The sequence below is a fragment of the Archocentrus centrarchus genome, chromosome 24 (assembly GCF_007364275.1).
Source record: "Archocentrus centrarchus isolate MPI-CPG fArcCen1 chromosome 24, fArcCen1, whole genome shotgun sequence".
Lineage (NCBI taxonomy): Eukaryota > Metazoa > Chordata > Actinopteri > Cichliformes > Cichlidae > Archocentrus > Archocentrus centrarchus.
This window is the reverse complement of record NC_044369.1, coordinates 22,413,956-22,432,459: the sequence shown is the minus strand read 5'-3', so window position 1 is coordinate 22,432,459 and position 18,504 is coordinate 22,413,956. Positions and strand designations below refer to the sequence as shown.

Genomic DNA, 18,504 nt, shown 5'->3' with positions numbered 1-18,504 from the left:
TGGGCGTGTTACGTAATATCATGTTCCAAATTACAAAATAATTGAAAAAAAAATTAAGCGTTCGACTTTTTTTTTTTTTTTTTTTTTTAATTTTGTCATGATTTTCAGTAGCCTTCAATCACTTAATTCGTATATTAAAAACATTTTGTCTGACTTTAGATCATCAATTTGTTGATGGCGGAATAAAATTGGAGGAACAGAGCGGTCGGTGTGCTTTGCGTTTCTGTACAGCAGAGGGCGCGAGAGCAGTACGGCTGCCTCACTATACCCTCACTTAATTTTGACTCTCCTTTCCCCCTTTCATTTTGCAAAATGGAGTTGACACTTTTATTTCAGCTTAGTTCAGCAATAAACTAAACTTTATCTTTAATGTTTTGGGGTAGAGTTTAATAATTAAAAAACACAGTAAGGTCACTGAGTCAGTTTTACTAGCAACTGGAAATTCTCAGTAGTGGGTTAGTTTCAAATTCACAGCGCGTGAGCTCCATAGCCCTCTAGGTCACCTGCTCTAAGATTCATAAACTGTTACACTCAAGCCAACTGCAAATGTCAAGGCATTCAGAGCAGGTCCAAGGTTTTATGGGACCTTAAGGAGAATTTGATCTGGGGCCCCCTGCCCCCAGATAAACCGTCATTATCAACTATTTATTGTCCATGCTTGGTCATTTGGGCATAATACATCTAATACATGATAGTGAAATACAGCTGAAATACATGATAGTGCCAATGCAAATGTCAATGTAAACACAGACAATATTAACTAAATTAAATAGAAACTAACTGACTGGAGAGCTAACAGTAAGTTACCTGCCATAATGCCAGTGGTTCCCATTGTACATCACCTAAGCACATGACAGAACTTGACTGAAGGCACATTTGATGCTTCAAGGCAGATAAATTTGATGTCATCAGAGGTACCTATTACTATTGAACTTGCTTTCTGTCTTACCAATCATTACCTACTGGCTAAATTGGAGGCCAGAAGCCTTAGATGTCCAGCAGAGTGCGCTCCAACTCTATTATTTACAAAACTCTGCATTGTGCAACATAATGAGCGGATGATGTGGAGTTGGGTGGCATCCTTAACTTACCTTTACAACTCTGTCTGTCACAAAGCAATGGAAATTCATCTGTGACAAAAAGCAACAACCACAAACATCATTACAGGTCATCAGAGTGATAAAAAAAAAGAAAAAGTATCACAGTCTGTAATAATACTAGAACATCAATAAAAAGTATTCAAAATTAAAATGTTAAATGTCACATATTCACAGCTGATGGAATAAAATGTTTTATATGCCTTTTTCCTAGTCAAGGGGACTCAGTGATGCCAGCCTGATGGCAACAACTGAAAGGACTGATGGGGGGGTGGGGGTCCTGTGTGATCACATTGTCCTTCCTAGAAACTGACTCAGTGTTCAACTCAGACAGCGGTGTTTGAACTCAACCTGTTATCTCACTGTCTGATAATCTGAGAGTCTTGTGTATAACATAGCTCTTTTGATATGATTTTAACATAGTTCAAAAAATATCTGCATATAGAGTAACTGACTGGAACTGGTGTTTGTAATGGCCTCAAAAATCCTCTGTTTGCTTTGACCTTTTTAATGCAGGTTACCAAAAACAACTCTGTTATCAGCATTTGATAAGAGAATTGTTTTTTTGGTCAAGCTACATTTGGAATAAGCAACCTGGCAATCGAAACTGTTCAATCTATAAAAGCATTTATAGATTAAAGACATTAAAGCAAGCATACACATAATGCATAAACATGAAATTTGAGCATTTTTAAGGGTTTTCAAATACTCTAAAGGTACTTTGATCACAATTTTAAACCAGTTTCTGATTGTTTAATTGATAGAATTTGGAGAATCCAATGCAAACCGATTACATGGATGGATGAGACATGACTAACATGAAACAGTGAAGCAGTTATCAGCCTACGGGATAGTTACTGATTAATCTTTGATACCAAACACAGGCCAGTTCAGGACACTGGCTTGTTGACTTTCATGACTCGTCTTCAACAGCAGAAACTTTCAAGGGAAAACTGATTAAATTCAGGTGAAGTGTAATTACGCATGAACTGGTTGAACAGCTCAAGTATAAATCAGTGACTCAGCAGTATTGTTGTGCAGCTTTGATGAAAGCAAAATGCAGATGAAGCATTTTGAAAAAAAGTCAAAGATAAAACATATAAACACAGTCTGTTTTTATTTCATTTACATTTAACTGGCAGTTATAATACATCTTAGGCTCTTTAATTCAGTCATGTTCAATCATACAGAGGCAGCAATCATCAGACTTTGTGGTTAAAAATTGTGCGATAAGACAGAATACAGACAGCACACTAGAAAGGTAATTTCCACCAGAAATTAATGTGCCACCCCAATAAACAGCATTGGTGTGTAATTCCAATAACATACAGTATAGAAGTGTATGCATCTCAGCTCAAGTCTACTCTATTTCATGGTGAGTGAGGTAATGGTAATGTTCAAATAAAAAGGCGTTTTTCCCCTTTAAGGCTGTGGTATAAATGTGCACTGCAAATAAAACACCTGTTTTCCCCTCAAATCAAGAATAAATAAAAAACTAAATCTAACAGTACATCCAGTGTTCTGTGTTTAAGTTTAAAAAATGGCTATTTATCAGTATATCCATAAACGGGAGTTTGAAGGCATCATAAAGAGGACCAAAGGTTTATCAGCCTATAATGTCATCCAGCTGAGACATTAGTTTGTCCAATGTATGCAAAACCTACCCAGCAACTGACTGTAATTTGTTTAAAAAAAAAAAAATCCAAATCATAACTTATTGACACTTCATTCATAAACATAACACTTTAAGTCATGGCCTCATGCACATGAATAACAAAACAGGAACAAACACCATAACCCTGCATCATGCATCTTTCATTTGTGTTATACCTTTACATGTGTATTATACAAATGCATTCAATTTAGCACTAAAACTGAACAAATGGAACATACTGGCTTAATATCCATTCATGTTCAATTTGTCAATTTACCCTGATTCCACCACGATGAAGAGCTTTGTACAGACTGTTCTTCCATAAACAGGCATCTGCCTGTCGAGGAAAAATTAAAAGCATTTCATCTTTTGGCTAAAACACACACACCTGTTCAACAGAAAGCAAACAAAACCTATCTGAAGCTAAAAAGACTGCAAACATCTTCTGATGATTCGAGCGGAGTGGTAGACAGTCTGAGTGGTCTTAGTGATATAAATGTATGAAGAAAGGATCCCCTATAAATCAGCCATTTCCACCTTGGTCCTCTTGAGTATGTCTGTGCAACAGGAGTACAGACAAAGGTAGAGCTTTAGGGATATTTATGAGGAGCTGAGACCGGAGTCCGACTCGGCGTTTCCACCACGGACCCTGGAGGCGATGCATGGTGCCATGGAGCAGGGAATGGAGTAGCAGGAGCAAGATGCACTCTTTAGGGTCTCCTCTGTAATAACCTCCTGCAGGGAGTGCTGTTCCTCTATCTGGAAGAAGTTTGGCTGGTCTGTTTGGTCCTCACCAATACTAGTAGGACAGGAGAAGAAAAAAAACAGGACATGCTAGTAGTTAGATCAGTGACAACCCTGAGTTCACTCTGGTGCCAACTGTCTCATATTTGAGAAACCTCAATTAATAAATAATTTACTTGAACGTAGCAATTTAGGCAAGATAACTTTGTAAAAGTTGAATATGACAGTATGGTGGCACCATCGCAGAACAATCCCAGACAAAATCTGTTGTTAGTACTCACAAAACTTAACTTATCTACTCATCAGATACAAGCCAAGCAAAAATTTCCACCAGGCAAGGGAAACTACTCCTGTTCTTCTCCAAACCACCGAGAAGAGTGGTAATTTTACAGAAATCCACATTCATTTTTTTCCATGCACCCACATTAACACCATCAGCAGGATCTGATCAGGGGACTGATCGCACTGGCGGCCATTCTGCAACCCGAGGAGCTGCCTTTTCCTTTTGGATCCCAGCCAGTCTTTGAAGACCCCCTTGCTTTTTACCTGCCGCGCACGTTCCACATCCACGGGCCCTTAAGCTCTTTTCCTTACAATATAAAGTGAGTGGGCACTACATAAATTGAGAATTTAATTGACACAGAACATAATTATTTAATTTGTGTACATTTGTGTGCCTCACTGTCTGAGCTCGTGCCAAAGCAAATTAAGTCGAGCCTGAATGAAAGCATTTATGATATACTTTGTAGGTTATTCGACCTGTCTGCTGAAGTGAACACACTCAAAGGAAGTCAGATACGAGACAACAGCAGTAATAAAATGATGTTAAAGTGTTAAAAGGCTTCACACAAAATAAAGGGTCCAGTGCGATCAGCCCTTTTGTAAAGAAAGTTGTATTACAAGCAGATCATCCACAAGCTCATTAAATGCAAACAAATAAAGAGAACGCATGTTTGTGAAGCATAAAGCGGTGACAAAGTTTCTGAGAGGTGGAGAGTTTTTCATGAGGCTTGAATGCAAGTACATGTGGATCTATTTGGAACTACACAGTGTGAGTCTACGTGGTTTAATAGGTGGCTCGGTGCTGTGTAGTAACATCCATACATTAAAACTAGCTGTTAGAAGTAGTTCATATAAAAGCCGATGTCTCCTGAAGCACCGTCTCATGCACCAAACAAGCCATTCGCTCTTGCTGCTTTCTTCAATATCACTGAGTACAGCAATGAAGGAGTATAGGAGTAATAAGGAGGCCTTTCAAAGCATACCCAAACAACACACAGGCATTATTAAGGAGGATGTGAAGCTGCTCTCAGCTAAGGAAACCAGGAAATGATAAACATGGCAGTTGACCAATCAAAACAGCTTTGATTAGTACATTTACATTTTTTTAAATGCAAAACGCTAAAAAAGACCGCTGCCACTCTAAGATCGAGTGGAACACGGAAGGAGAAGATAAGTCAACCGTCTTGCATCATTGTCAAGAACAAAATTTTGTTCCTGCAGCATTTAATGAGGAAGATTCATTCAAGCAGTGTTTTTTTTTTTTTTTTTGTGGGGGAGGGAGGGGGGGGGGGGAGACCAAAAACAAGCCAAGGGGTGCTAAGTGAGCAAATAAAGGGAAAAAAAACACAGCCAGAAACCAGAGAGGCATTACGGGAATCTGGAGAACTTGAGTCAAAATATGGAACCAAGCTTTCACAAATTCTGTAAGAAAGAGGCACAGTTATAACAACAACAACAACAACAACAACAACAACAACCGGGAGATGTCAACTGTTTAGACTTGATGCATTTAAACAGGTTACACCTGGAGCGTGCACAGCTGTAATAAAAGGGCAACAGTCCATGTTGTGTTTTCTGCAGGGGTCTGCAGAAATCTGGGGGAATATAGAGTGAATGTCATTGTATAGTCCAAACACAAAACCGAAACGGGTCACAAACAGGCTGTGCTGACCCCGCAGCTGTGCTAAAGACCAGAGAAAACTCTTTGAGTGTGCCTACACCTCCAGCCAAGCTTTATGCAACAGCACAGGAACATCTTGTGCATTAATTTTACACTCATAAATTAGTCAATGAATAATCGAACCTTTTATGTCAAAAGCAACGACAGTGCCAAATAATTAAAATGTGTGCCAGCGCTTGATTATGTAACTCTGTAAACCTGAGAAACAAGCTGGTAAACAGCTCAGTATTGTACTCAGAGTAATAAGAGAAGCAGCTCTGAATACAATAATCACTCAAAACCGAATGACCTGTTAAATAACCTGCAGCCTCAGCCAGGACAGAAACCCAGCTGAGTGTGCAGGACAGAGTGTTATAATAACACTGTTATTTAATGAGCAGGTGCTTCACACACTTTGTGCCATAATGTTTCCAAAAAAAAAAAAAAAAAGAGCACAAAGATGTATCATCTGTTTGTGTTTCTTTACTGGAGCAGTTTGTAACTCACTAAGAACACCCTCTGTACCAAAGCCCATCAGATGGCACATTTGTAGTGTGGACAAAACAACACTTCCAGGTGATGATGAAAAGGAGTTTCCCTTTTTTTAGTGACCTCCACACCAGCCAACTAACCATATAATATACTGGGAAGGAATACGCTGTTCTCCTTCTGTTAGTCCTCTTAGTGGACTGAAGAGAGGAAAAACTGTAACCGGACTGTCATGTGAAGCATGCTTAACAATGTGTGTCCTACCAATTTGGCAAGTAACATAATCCCAAGCTTCCAGAGAAGATTTTGAAAACAAAGTGAGACTTAAGACAGGCTTAGAAATTCACACCACACAGAGTTTGAGTGTCAACAGCTAAAAATATTAACTTATTTTATCAGGTTTAAAAAAACAAAAAAAAAAACAAAAAACCTGTTCGGAAACTTTACCAAAAAAAGAAAGAAAAAAAAAAAAAAACACACCCAAACGGATTCACACGCACACACACGAGTATGTTTCTATGACTTGTACTTTTCTGCTTGTAAGATTACACTCGACTGACAGAGCTGAGTAGTGCAAATGTAGCCATGAGCAATAATTAACAGGCAAATATACTGACTTCAATAGACGCCAACTAAAGAGGAGACAAGTAATTCCTTATTCCTGCTTACTGTGAACCTTGAAACAGTTTATACAACAACAAATCAACGTGGCAGCCACAGATAAGCAAGTTCAATTTCACCTACCTGTCATAGATGAGCCCGTCGATTCCCTGCGCTCTCAGCTTCCTTCTAGTTTCGTGATCATTGTTGTCATCTCCCCAGCTGAACACTACCAGGCCTTTAGACTGGGCGTCTCCAATGTAGTCAAGGTGCTTTAACAGCTCCTCTGTGTGGGCGCTGATTCCCTGAAAACAAAAAAAACAAAACAAAAAAAAAAACAGTCATATATATTTCAGATTAAATGCAGTCCAGCATAAAAATAAATAACTTATATAAAGTGTGGAGGATGCAGCACTGAAGTACTCTCAGTCCTTCAGACTGGAGCATTTATTGACTGTCCACTACAATCAAAAGCTATTTATGGTTTTTAAAGCAACTGTGGCTAAATTATAGAAAACCTGAAAAACCTGAAGGTGGACCATTGCAGTAAAAGCTCTCACCAGAATATTTTCACTCTGGGCGAAGCTGATGGCAATCTGAGTGGACTGGCACCGGATGTCCATCAGCTCGGGATACTTGTCTGAAATTCCCTGAGTCAGGAAGAGGATGGGGTACTTGTTCTGCTTATGACGCACCCTGGAGGACAGACACAAACAGATCTCAGGAACGGCCGGAGAGCACCCATTTATAACTAAATCCTGGGAGGGCAGCATCTGTTTACGGGCTAAATCTAATAAGAGGATAGGAATCTATCAGGCAGCTAAACATTTACAATGCTACAGACTGAGCTAACTAAAGCTGCACCAACAAAGCATTATTATCCATGTTCTTTTTTTCATGTACTTATTTAAAGCAACTGGAAAAGAATCTCTTTCAACTGAATACACACTTTTGTGTTTGTGAATAGCATGCAGTTTATCTCAAAGGTACGTGCCCTTGTTAATCCTATTGCACTTACATGGTGCAGATATCTGGGTCAAAACAGGAGAAAACGATGCGTCTTTTTCCACCTTTCTGCAGAACATCTCTCAGAACGATGTCCAGAAATGTATTCATGTTGAAGTAAGAGGATAAGTTGCCCTCCCATGACCCGTCCTGTCAATACAAAGCGTCAACGACATCAGGCTATTTTGACAATGATACATTCGATCACTTTTGGATTTACTTTTGAATGCACACCTTCATCTGGCAGATCCATTTGAGCTCAATGTTGAAGCCAACGTGTTCAGGAACGGCTTGGAAGATCTGCAGCGAGGCACAGAGCAAAATCATTTATTTCAGCGTGACGTCAAAATCAGACCGAGAGGAGGAGAAACAGGTGATGTTTTAGTGAAATGAAGTCAGTTACCTGTGAGAGCGAGGGGAACGGCTGATGCTCATCGATTTCATCTTCGTCGTCCTGCAGGTCTGAACAAACAAAAACAGATGACTCGACATCGCACGAGTTAACATTCAACGCAACTTGATCTGATAAACATTCACGCTGCCCTCTTGATCTACAACACACAAGGCAACAAATTATTGTTTAGAGAGCAGATGTTATGCAACAAAACACACTCAAACATGCCAATATCATTTCATAACTAAGCTATTTAACTCTTTCACCCAACTGTCTTAGCAGGCAGATGTGAGCATTGAAAAAATGATATATGCGTACCTTTGTGATCGTTTACATTCATTGCAGTGACGTGAGCCAGCTGTGCAACAAAACAAAATCACACATCATGTACTTTTTTCCATCAACAACTAATTATATTAAACACCTAGACAGATACTCGTAGAGCGCATCTTCCACCGAGCCAATGACCTGTTTCACAATTTTAAAGAAAGCGATCAGTCCAAAAATTTAATGGGTTCCACATCCTTCCTCTCCACCAGCATTGGAGCTACATCTTTTTCTGCAGTCCTGCTAAAAAGACCATCAAGCAAATGATCTGAAATGCATCAGAGCAGGGGGGGGGGGCATGATGTTTCTGTCTGATCAATAGAATAGTCAATAGGATCAATTAAAAAAAAAACAAAAAAAACTAATTGTTTCCCCATTTCTGTTTTAGGCAAACAGGTGGTACTATGATACTATGAATACGACTAAACATTAGCAAAAGAGTTATTCATGTTATTCATCCAGTGACCATTTCATTGAATTCTGTTGTTTGGCAGACAACAGAAGCGGAGGAAAAGCACGCATCACTCATTATCTGTAAGAAATTGTGCAACACTATTGGATGTTTCTGCTGTGCAGCTTGAACTGTTAGGAGAGGTATGGTTTGGAGGGCTTTTGACTTGCTGCACAGGAATTAGGTCAAGTTGGGTTACAACAAATGCTAATCTTAAGCAAACAACCATGACACACAGGTTTAACCACAACAGCATTTTTACCTTCAAAAGCTGCAGCTGGTCAAATGTCAGGTCTTTGACTGGCACCTCAATGAGCTCCAGATTCTTGTCATTTTTCTGTTGAGTGTGAAGAAAAAAAAAAATATTCATATCCAGTGTGGCATGCACTGGATGTAGTGATTTTGCAGTGTTACTTTAAATTTCTCTGACATACATGTATGCAAGAGTTTGGAGCCAATTACAATCTTAGTTTACCTTCTTAGTGGATATGCAGCAAGTCAAGTCATGGTATACAATAGGTACAGCATCCTTGGAGAGGTGAACATCAAACTCTACGAACGCTACACCCTGACACAAAGACAACAAACTTAAAACAGACGCATTGCCAAGGCAGCAGCATTGACTCATGCAAAGATCTGCTCGGTGCCTTACATGCTTAGCAGCACTTTTAAATGAGGCTATAGTGTTTTCTCTGATTCTGTGGTGCCTGTTAAACACAGAATAAAAGATAAATGTTCACATGAAATGTTCCATGATGGATATTAATGGTTATATGTCTCAAGATGAACATATAGCAGCATAAGGGTGCAGGTAAATATTGTCACTCACTTGGCTGCATGGGTGCTGCCTGATCCCCTGTGACCCACATCCAAAGTACTTCCCTTTTTCCAGTACTTGGTGTATGATGAGCTCATGTCACACTGCAGTCCCTGGATGGGTCGGATTACCAGGAAATCCACTAAAATGAATAAATAAGTAAACATGTTTGCACAAACACCGACAACCAAGTATGTAAAAGGAAACTCTAGCTGCTCCAGAAGTTATGCAGATGATATCTCATTCTATCATACAAAAATATTTTAGGGAAAAAAAAACCAAAAAAAAAAACTTTACCTCTTACTTTTCCAATGGTCTGTCTGGCATTTCGCCCCATTATGGGAAGAGTAACTACTCCAATATCCTTGCCATCCTCTAAAAATGAAGAAGAGAGGAGGCAGGCAGTGCCTACATGTCCTGGATGGATGTCCCCCTGGACTACATGCTCACTCAGATCCTCCTGTTAACAGAAAGGAAGGATTACTACAATACTAGATAAATACCAGCAGTTTTGATTTCTTGTTTTTGTCTTTTATCATCAATTATCAGCTATACAGATTTATTAGAGGCAGTGATCCCTCAAATTACCTCAAAGAACTCAAACGTGAGCTCGAGGTTATCTGGGTCCATGGTGTGGATACTGTACTCAGTCCACTGGGAAGGCTCCAGTGCGTAGCCGCACTCAGGCTGGGAGTGGCGCGACTTATAGCCGTTGGCACTAATCATACTGATTTCCAGAGTGGTGGTCATCTTGTGCCAAGATGAAGGACAGAGCTCATTTTCCTCCTCCTCCTCCTCCTCTTCAACGCCCTCTAACGTCAACTTGATCCTGCATAAAAAAGGTAAAATAAAGTCTAACATTATAGATAAAGTCACATTCATAGACACATAAGGAAACTGTACATTAAATGATGTTATATCTTCAGCTATGTCATTTATAACTAAGTATGCCTGACTTCTTGCACTAGGTGACAGACTGCTAAGCTAACTATAGCACTGTAACGATCGGTGTCATGCTACTTTCTCTGGCTGGTGTTAAATTTACTCTCTGTGCAATCGACACCTGAAGCGAGACTTCTTGAATTTCTTCTTAGTGATGGACACTGGAGCCTTCTTAGAATAGTGCAGACGCAAGCGAATTTCTGTCTGACACGTCAGCCACCCAGAGTCAACGCAGTTTATCCCATCTGCAGAAAGAGAGGACACAGATGGGAAGCATGTGATCAGACTTAACATCCACTGTGTCTCATGAATGCTGACCACAGAACAGGTTATAGCTACAATATTAGAAGAACTATAATGTACAGCCTCAAAAATCAACACACATGACGTGTTTGCACGCAGTTCAGTCAGTAGTAACACTTGTCATTGTTCTGTTGTTATTTTGTGTGTGTTTTTTTTTTAAATCCAACTTACCATTTAATCCAAACTGTCCATCATCAATATCCTGGTATGTTGCTGCAATAAAAGATAAGAGAATTAGAAATGGATCTTAGACACAAAAGTTGAAGTCAGATCAAACCAGAGCATTACAGAATTTTCCGAAATTGATCTGGGATTATTTTCATTGTAATTAGAGGAAAACTCAAAGTTCCTTAGAATAAAAAAAGATGCCAAATTTTGGCCTGCTCTGAATTTGACCTGCCTCAATGTTAAAAGAGTTGACTTAGCAATAAAATGAATTTTCCCCAGAACAATATTTAACTACAACACTTAGTATGAGCAAAGCACTGATGTTACTTTAGCAGGATGTTTATAAAGCAGAAATCAAACAAAGCAATTCTTGTAACGAATTTCTATTGCAGTAGGAAAAGCTTTTCAGGACTAAATCGCACACAAAAACAAGGCCAAAAAAAGAACATATAGTACACTGGGTTTGAATTAACTTTGTTACACAAGGGCATGTTAACAAAGAGAGCGCTACAACAACAGATCAGAATGCAGTGTCGCCTCTGTGGCTAAAGATTATTCCCGCATCTGTTTCGCCAAATATTTCCCCAACGCACACATACAGCGGCGAAGCTCCAGGCACACAACATTCAAAGAGGAAACACTGCAGCCAGGTGGGAATGCCAATTTAGTCGGGAGTGTTATCCAAAACAACAAACCTTCAGTGGGTGTAGCTTGAACAAACTCTAAGCTGGTGTTTACAGGTAACTGTTACTTATAAGTGCTAAGACAGGGAATGGGAGCTTTATAGGGAGGGTTGAGTATGACACATTTAACCAAACTGTGCACCGTTTCCTGTTGTTCTATACCTGTGGGGCTCATCGTGCGGGGGCGATGATGGGTCTCCCACAAATTGACGATCACTTGACAGGGACCACCTGCACTCTGCAATTCCAATGTTTGGTACAACGTTAGGCTTTTTCAAATCAGATACATTGACCTACTTTTCAGTCTGGTCTCAAAGCTGTCTTTGGACCAGACTGTGAGAAAGGAATTAGAGCCAGTATAGTCACCAATCCCCAGAAAGGGCAGTCAGCCACCATGAGTTGAAATCTGAAAAGTGGATTTGTTAGTGATGGGAAAAAAAATGAAACATCTTCTTATGCCTGGGTAATAGTCACAACAGCAACAACATGCACATAGCTATACATTTTTTTTTTATATATGTAAATATATCAGAGTTTACATAGTACAGTCAAGAAACAATTTCCTATGAGCAAAACTGGGCAAGAGTGAGGAAGAAAAACTCCTATAAAACTCAATATAGACGGCTGTCAAGTCACCATCTAGTAAACACAACCTGCCGACTGATTAAAACTCTGTTAATATGGCAGGTAATAAATTTTATTTATTATTTATTATTATTTATTGCATCAGCAAGTCTGAGGTTGCGCAGATATCTCTGTAATTTACAAAACAGCATCCCATAAAACACAGCGCAAACACATTATGAAATCAGGTTGAACCACGCTCACACAAAGAGAGCGCCAGCCTCGAAGAAAGAAAATAAAAACACTAAACCTTAAGATCAGGCGAGACAAAGTCACCAGAAACTGTAGCAACCCTTATACACTGTTTATCCCCCATCAAAGGAATTTTGATCCCTGCTCTCTGTTTGTTTTTTATGCCTATAGTCACACATGAGGCTCACTGCTAGATTAGAGAAGGCCACCTGGGTAGGTCCCTGCAGCTGGCTGCCACTCAGCTATTTATGAGGGTGTAAACATACATATAGACAGTACACATAGGGTTTGTGCAGATACTATCTTAACCTGGGGCAACTAATATGCTTTCTAATATTCATCCTCACAAATTGATAGAAAAACTGAAGAACTAGCTTTATAATTTATTGTGACTTTTAAATATAAATAATCTAAGGAAAAAAAAAAGAAGTTTTTCTGTTTTCTGCTGATGAGCTGCAAAATGACATCACCACATCACCTTAAACACGAACTGCTAAGGCAAACTCAAAGCATTACGCACACCAAAATGAACCACAATCCTTCAAAACAAAACAAAACAAAACAAGCAACTACTAGTCTAGCATCATCAATGGATCTTTTATGATTACAAGGAAATAAATCTGTCATTTGAGGGCAATAAAATGGTAAAAAGCAGCTCACCTTAGACTCCAGAAAGAAGCCTTTAAAATAGCGGTAGCTGGTAACAACACCTTTAGGCACAGTGACTGTTGTAGTCCACCTGCACCTATGAAAAAATACATAACAGACTTTTTATCATGACAAAGAAATTACCAATGACCCTTAGAGCATACTTGCAGTGAGAAAGGACACACACTGGGGGCAAAAGTAACCTGAACATAAGTAATTACACTGCACATAAAAAAAATAAATAAATAAAGGTTTAACCTACTTATCGTCACCAACAGGATGTAAAGTCACAGCTTTCTGATGGCTCCAGCTTCCCAAGGCTTCACAGCTACCAACAACTGCAAAGACCTCACCTATAGAGGGGCCAAAGAAGGATTTTACCTGATGAACCTTATAAGAACAAATCCGGCATGGCTACAAAATAAAACAAAGTAATCAGTTTTTAACTGAACGTGTTTTTGATACAAGTATCAAGTAAGGAAAAAAAAGACAACTTGGAGAATATAGGTTAAAGGTCATGCCACAGCAACTTTATCAGACATACCCGGGGATGTCTCTCCCCTGATGGCCAACGTCACCTCACAGGTCTCCATCGTTCACACGGGAAAAAATAAAAGCAGGTAGCGCAAACAAGCTGAAAGATAATAAAGATGTCTGAGTGCGTGCAATAACTCAGTAAATAAACATGCAGATTAGAGCACTGTTCAAAGTGATGCCACAGGCTGCTAATTTTGTTTTTTTTTTTTTAATTTCGTCAAGCACTTGTGTTTGATGACAATGAAGGCTTCTGACTCTGAAAATGCCATGATTTGAGAAGTAACGGTAACCTCATTTGCAACACTTATTAACATATTAATCTAGATTATGTGTGAATAGAAACTGTGGCACAAAATCATCGTCAGAACAACCTTAAAGGACACAAACACAGGCAGTAGCAGCAGCTAACCTTCTCAGTTTTGCCCACTGTCGGTTCCTGGCACCCACACTTTCAGGAGAGCCCGCGGTTAAACACACTGCGCCTATCCCGTTGACAGGTATCGCTGACCGGCCGGTCGAACAACACCCATCGCTACCCAGCGAAACAAGCACCGGGTTGAAAAGAGATTCTCCTCAACGGAAAACAAAATAACGAGAGAAAATATAGCTCCTGTTCCAAACTTCACAACTCCCTAAGTATAAAGTTCTAACTAAGTGTTGATTTACTAAAATGTATCTGTTAGACTTCAAATAATCACCATTGCTTTTGCTGATTTAGTGAACATCCGGCAACACGTGCGTCAAACAAGCAGAACTAACACAGCACTTCCGGGATAGTTTTTTTAAAGTAAAATCACAGACTTCAAGTCAGCGAAATTAGATCCAGAAGAACTTTGTGAACTATAGCAAAACATCTGTTGACAAACACTGACAGCATAAATGTAAATGATAAACAATTTTTAGTTGAAATTAAAGCAACAGTGGACCAAAATTCTCCATAAAACGCATTAAAGACTATAAAGTTTATGTAACATGCTTAAAGAGAATTACACAAGAATTTTATTACAGTTCTGTAGATTATACAAAAATTAAACCACAAGTTTATTAATGTGCTGCTTAAATTTGCTGTGTACGTCCCTGTGCTGTGGTTGTAAGACAGCTATAAGACCCACAAGGGAGTTTATGTACTTTATGTTTACAAGAAATATTACATGTTGGGTTTTTAAAGACTAGACTAACATTTTCACATATTACAATTTTTATAATCAAAATTACTGTAGATGACATTGAATGCGCAGAAATGACTAAATAAACTGATGAGCAATGTGTTCAGTACGATTATTTGCGTCTATATATTATTATTTTTTAATACCCCAATATCCAGCACTTTTATTTTGGAAGCATCGTTTTCGTTTCTCCTATTTTGACTTCCGCTAACTTCTCGGCGAAGCCGGTTCATACCGCCCTACTCCGGATCAGTGCCGCGTCAGCTGTGTCGCATTCGCGTACTTTCAGAAAAACCGCAATTACGGGGTAGCCGCACGACAAGGTCGAGCCCCGCCCGGGGCGACTGATTACTGTTAGAAATTAAAACGCTTTTCTCACCAGGTCAGTTTTGGTATAATTTACAGTCAAATGTGGTTAGAAATAATAATGATAAAAAGATGATAGTAAAAGACGAAGGAAAGAGAAAGATTTAATCGTAAAACCGAAAGCGTTTTCAAAAGAGCTTTTAAACGTGCCACATCAGCTGACTTGCTTAAACTTCGCGGATAAATTTGTACGACACGGCATAGCAAAAAAAAACCCCCAAAAAAACCATCAACATAGCATCAGCTGAAATCTATAAACCTGAGCATTGTGGCTGAAAATATGAAAATAGGAGATGGTTCGGACAACGACGTCATGAATCCGCCTTATTGACTGCTGAGGAAACACAGCTGTCCCGCAGACTGGCAGTGATTTCCAAAACACACACACACACACACACAAATAATGGAGTCGTGTCATCGGGAAGTCTTTCTCCACGAAAACATGAATTGCATAACGAACTGTAAATATGTGTTAACATAAGTAAGCTGGACGTCCTTGGGCCAAGAGCAGTTATTTACAGTTTTGAAACACTAACCCACTACTGTGCTAAATGAACACTGATAATTTATATTACATTACATATTGGTCTGATGCATAATGAATTCAGCATCTTCACTGAGCTTGGATGGACGGATGGTCTTACTACATGGTCGGCCACTAATAGTCCATTATACTAATAGCCCACTATAGCCTAAATGTGACGGCATATTTTTATGATGAAATTAAATAGTGTTGCAAGATGTCAGCACCTGAGGCCACTGTCTGCAAGTTTACTTACACGGAACTCAATTTAATGTCACTTCACCCACTTGGACTTGCGCATCGGCGCACAACCGCAGCATCTGCAGCCATGTGATACATGTGCTAGAGGGAATACTTTAGGCTTCTGTTAAATCAATAGACTCAAACATATCTTGGTGGTGCGGATGCGCTAAATAAAATATATGGGGCTTTTTCCACCTGCACTAAAGTGGCATCTGAATCCCAAAAGCTTGCACAACTGTGGAAATGGTCGACTAGTGTTACTTTCAGCACCCAGATAAAGTTTGGGCTGTGCACAAAGTGGCTATAATGTAATGAAGAGAGCTCTGGTTTCCAAATTACGTTGTATGAGACATATTTGTGAATTGTGCCACTGAAGAATTAACTGTCTTAGTAATCAATACCAAAGTTTAGCCTGTAGCCTCCTCTAGTGTTCAAATGAAAGTAATACACCATGCAACAGTTAAAAGAAAAAAAACGAAAGCTTCCTCACAACTGCAATCCTTTATGTCTGACATGCAGTGTGCCTGTAAGCATAAGCGCTATATATATATGCATGGAAGCAAAGCAGTTTATATACTTTTTAAAGATATTTGTGTTTAAAAGTGGACACTACAGCTTGACAGATAATGAGTACAATCCAATTTACATTTGGTGATGAGCTGTTCCTTAAAGCAGGCTGTATCCAGCTGTGGTCTGGTTTTGCTCATAAACACCAGTGGGACACTAGTGGGACCCCACTGTGATGAGGCAGCAGCAAGCCTTCGAGCGAAAAGGAATTATTAGTCTGACCTGTGGAAATCCTGACAATCTCTCTGCTAGATGTAGTAAGTATGAACCACTTAGAGGTACTAACTTGGATATATGGATCCCGTATTGATACCAAAAAGGGGTTTGAGAGGGTGAGGGTGATGGGATTAAGCATCTTATGAAAAAGTAAAGAAAACAGAAATCATAATATGTATAGAAATATAGCCACATAATGAATATTTCAGGCTATTTCTCAGGATTCAGCAGTCTCTCATTACAAATCACTGTTACCAGATACTTCCTGCTGCTGTATGCTTATTCATTTACATGTGGTTTGTTTTTTTTGTGCATGTATTTCTCTGTTATTTTCTCTATTAATTATGAGGCAGTAGTCTAATTATGAGGCTGTTGCTCAATCACTAGAATTATTATTAATGCTACATTGGCAGAAAAATCAGTGTGGATTTTAGTTTTATAATCTTGCAATATTTCATTCATTCCAAAAAAAGTTGGGACACTGTGTAAAATGTTAATAAAAACAGAATTCAATGAGGTGCAAATCTCATAAACCCATATTTTATTCACAATAGAGCACAGAAGGCATGTCAAATGTTTAACCTGAGACATTTGATTATTTCATGAAAAACAGTAGCTCATTTTGAATGTGATGGCAGCAACACATCTCAAAAAAGTTGAGATGTAAAATGGCACCAAAACGAAAAAGCTGGAGGAACATTTTGCAACTAACTAGGTTAATTGTGCCATGGAAATTACTGCATGGGCTCAGGAACACTTCCAGAAATTATTGTCTGGGAACATAATTCACCGTGCTATCCACAAATGCAGGTTAAAACTCAGACAAAGACGAAGCCATATGTGAACACGGTCCAGAAACACTGCTGTCTTCTGTGGACCAAGTCTCATTTAGAACGTGTGCTGAGACAAAGGGGAAAACTGTTCTGTGGTCAGATGAATCAAAATTTGAAATCCTCTTTGGAAAACATGGACTCTGCATCCTCTGGACTACACAGCGGTAAACACAGACCTGTATATATATTTTTTGAGCCGTGCTGCTGCCCTCAAATTCAAAACAACGTGGTTTTTGTTCCTTAAAATGGGACATTTTCTCACTATGTTTTCCATGTTCCTTGAATGAAATGTGTGTTTATAAGATCTGCAAATCACTGCATTCTGCTATTATTTACATTTTACACAACATCCCAACATTTTGGAACCAGGCTTTTAATTCTGGAACTTACGTATGATGATTAACATGATCAATATGTCTGTGACAAAGATATTGTTTCTAACTGGAAATATTACAGAAAGAAGATAAAAATATAAAGTTGTAACTTTATTGTTATATATTGTAATATGTTATTTAAAACCTGTCAGAGTTTATATAAAAGTAAACCAGTGTCATAATTTCTTCCACCAGTGAGCAGAAGGAAACTCTTGGACTTTATAGTCACACTATTCCAGGCGTAATCCCCGGACCACAGCAATACACAGCAGCATAACAGGCTGTCTTAGAAGTAACCCTGTTAGCAGCTTTTTCTGCACAACATAAAAAAAAAAAAGTAGTGTTTATATAAAATAGAAGATTATTTGCCACAAATAGATTTGCTTCACTGGGCCTTAGACGCGGTTGCTTCGTCTCAGCCATCAAATGTGATCCTGAAAGCTCTTCAGTGTCACAACAATCAGCATTGCACTGATGTACAAGATATGCCTGCTGCCCAGCTCAGGAAATGAAAAGGTTGTTTCCCAAGGCCTACAACAGCAGTCCAAGGCTTAAGCTGATCTTTATTGTAGTAATATATCAGGCTTTGTCAGATGAGG

At 39.0% G+C, this 18,504-nt stretch overlaps 1 protein-coding gene across 1 annotated transcript; it reads right to left on the bottom strand.

Annotated features, from left to right (window-relative positions):
* Positions 1–2,197: 2,197 nt before the first annotated feature.
* Positions 2,198–14,351, bottom strand: gpcpd1 (glycerophosphocholine phosphodiesterase 1). The gene is made up of 20 exons (XM_030721301.1): positions 14,027–14,351; positions 13,625–13,714; positions 13,343–13,433; positions 13,093–13,177; positions 11,779–11,854; positions 10,937–10,978; positions 10,584–10,707; positions 10,109–10,349; positions 9,818–9,980; positions 9,533–9,662; positions 9,356–9,410; positions 9,179–9,271; positions 8,966–9,040; positions 8,244–8,283; positions 7,935–7,993; positions 7,766–7,831; positions 7,545–7,681; positions 7,087–7,222; positions 6,671–6,831; positions 2,198–3,550 (listed from the first exon to the last, which is right to left on the bottom strand). The coding sequence occupies exons 2-20, from the start codon at positions 13,671–13,673 to the stop codon at positions 3,352–3,354; spliced, it is 2,022 nt and encodes a 673-aa protein (XP_030577161.1). The 5' UTR covers positions 13,674–13,714; positions 14,027–14,351; the 3' UTR covers positions 2,198–3,351.
* Between the last annotated feature and the right edge of the window lie 4,153 nt (positions 14,352–18,504).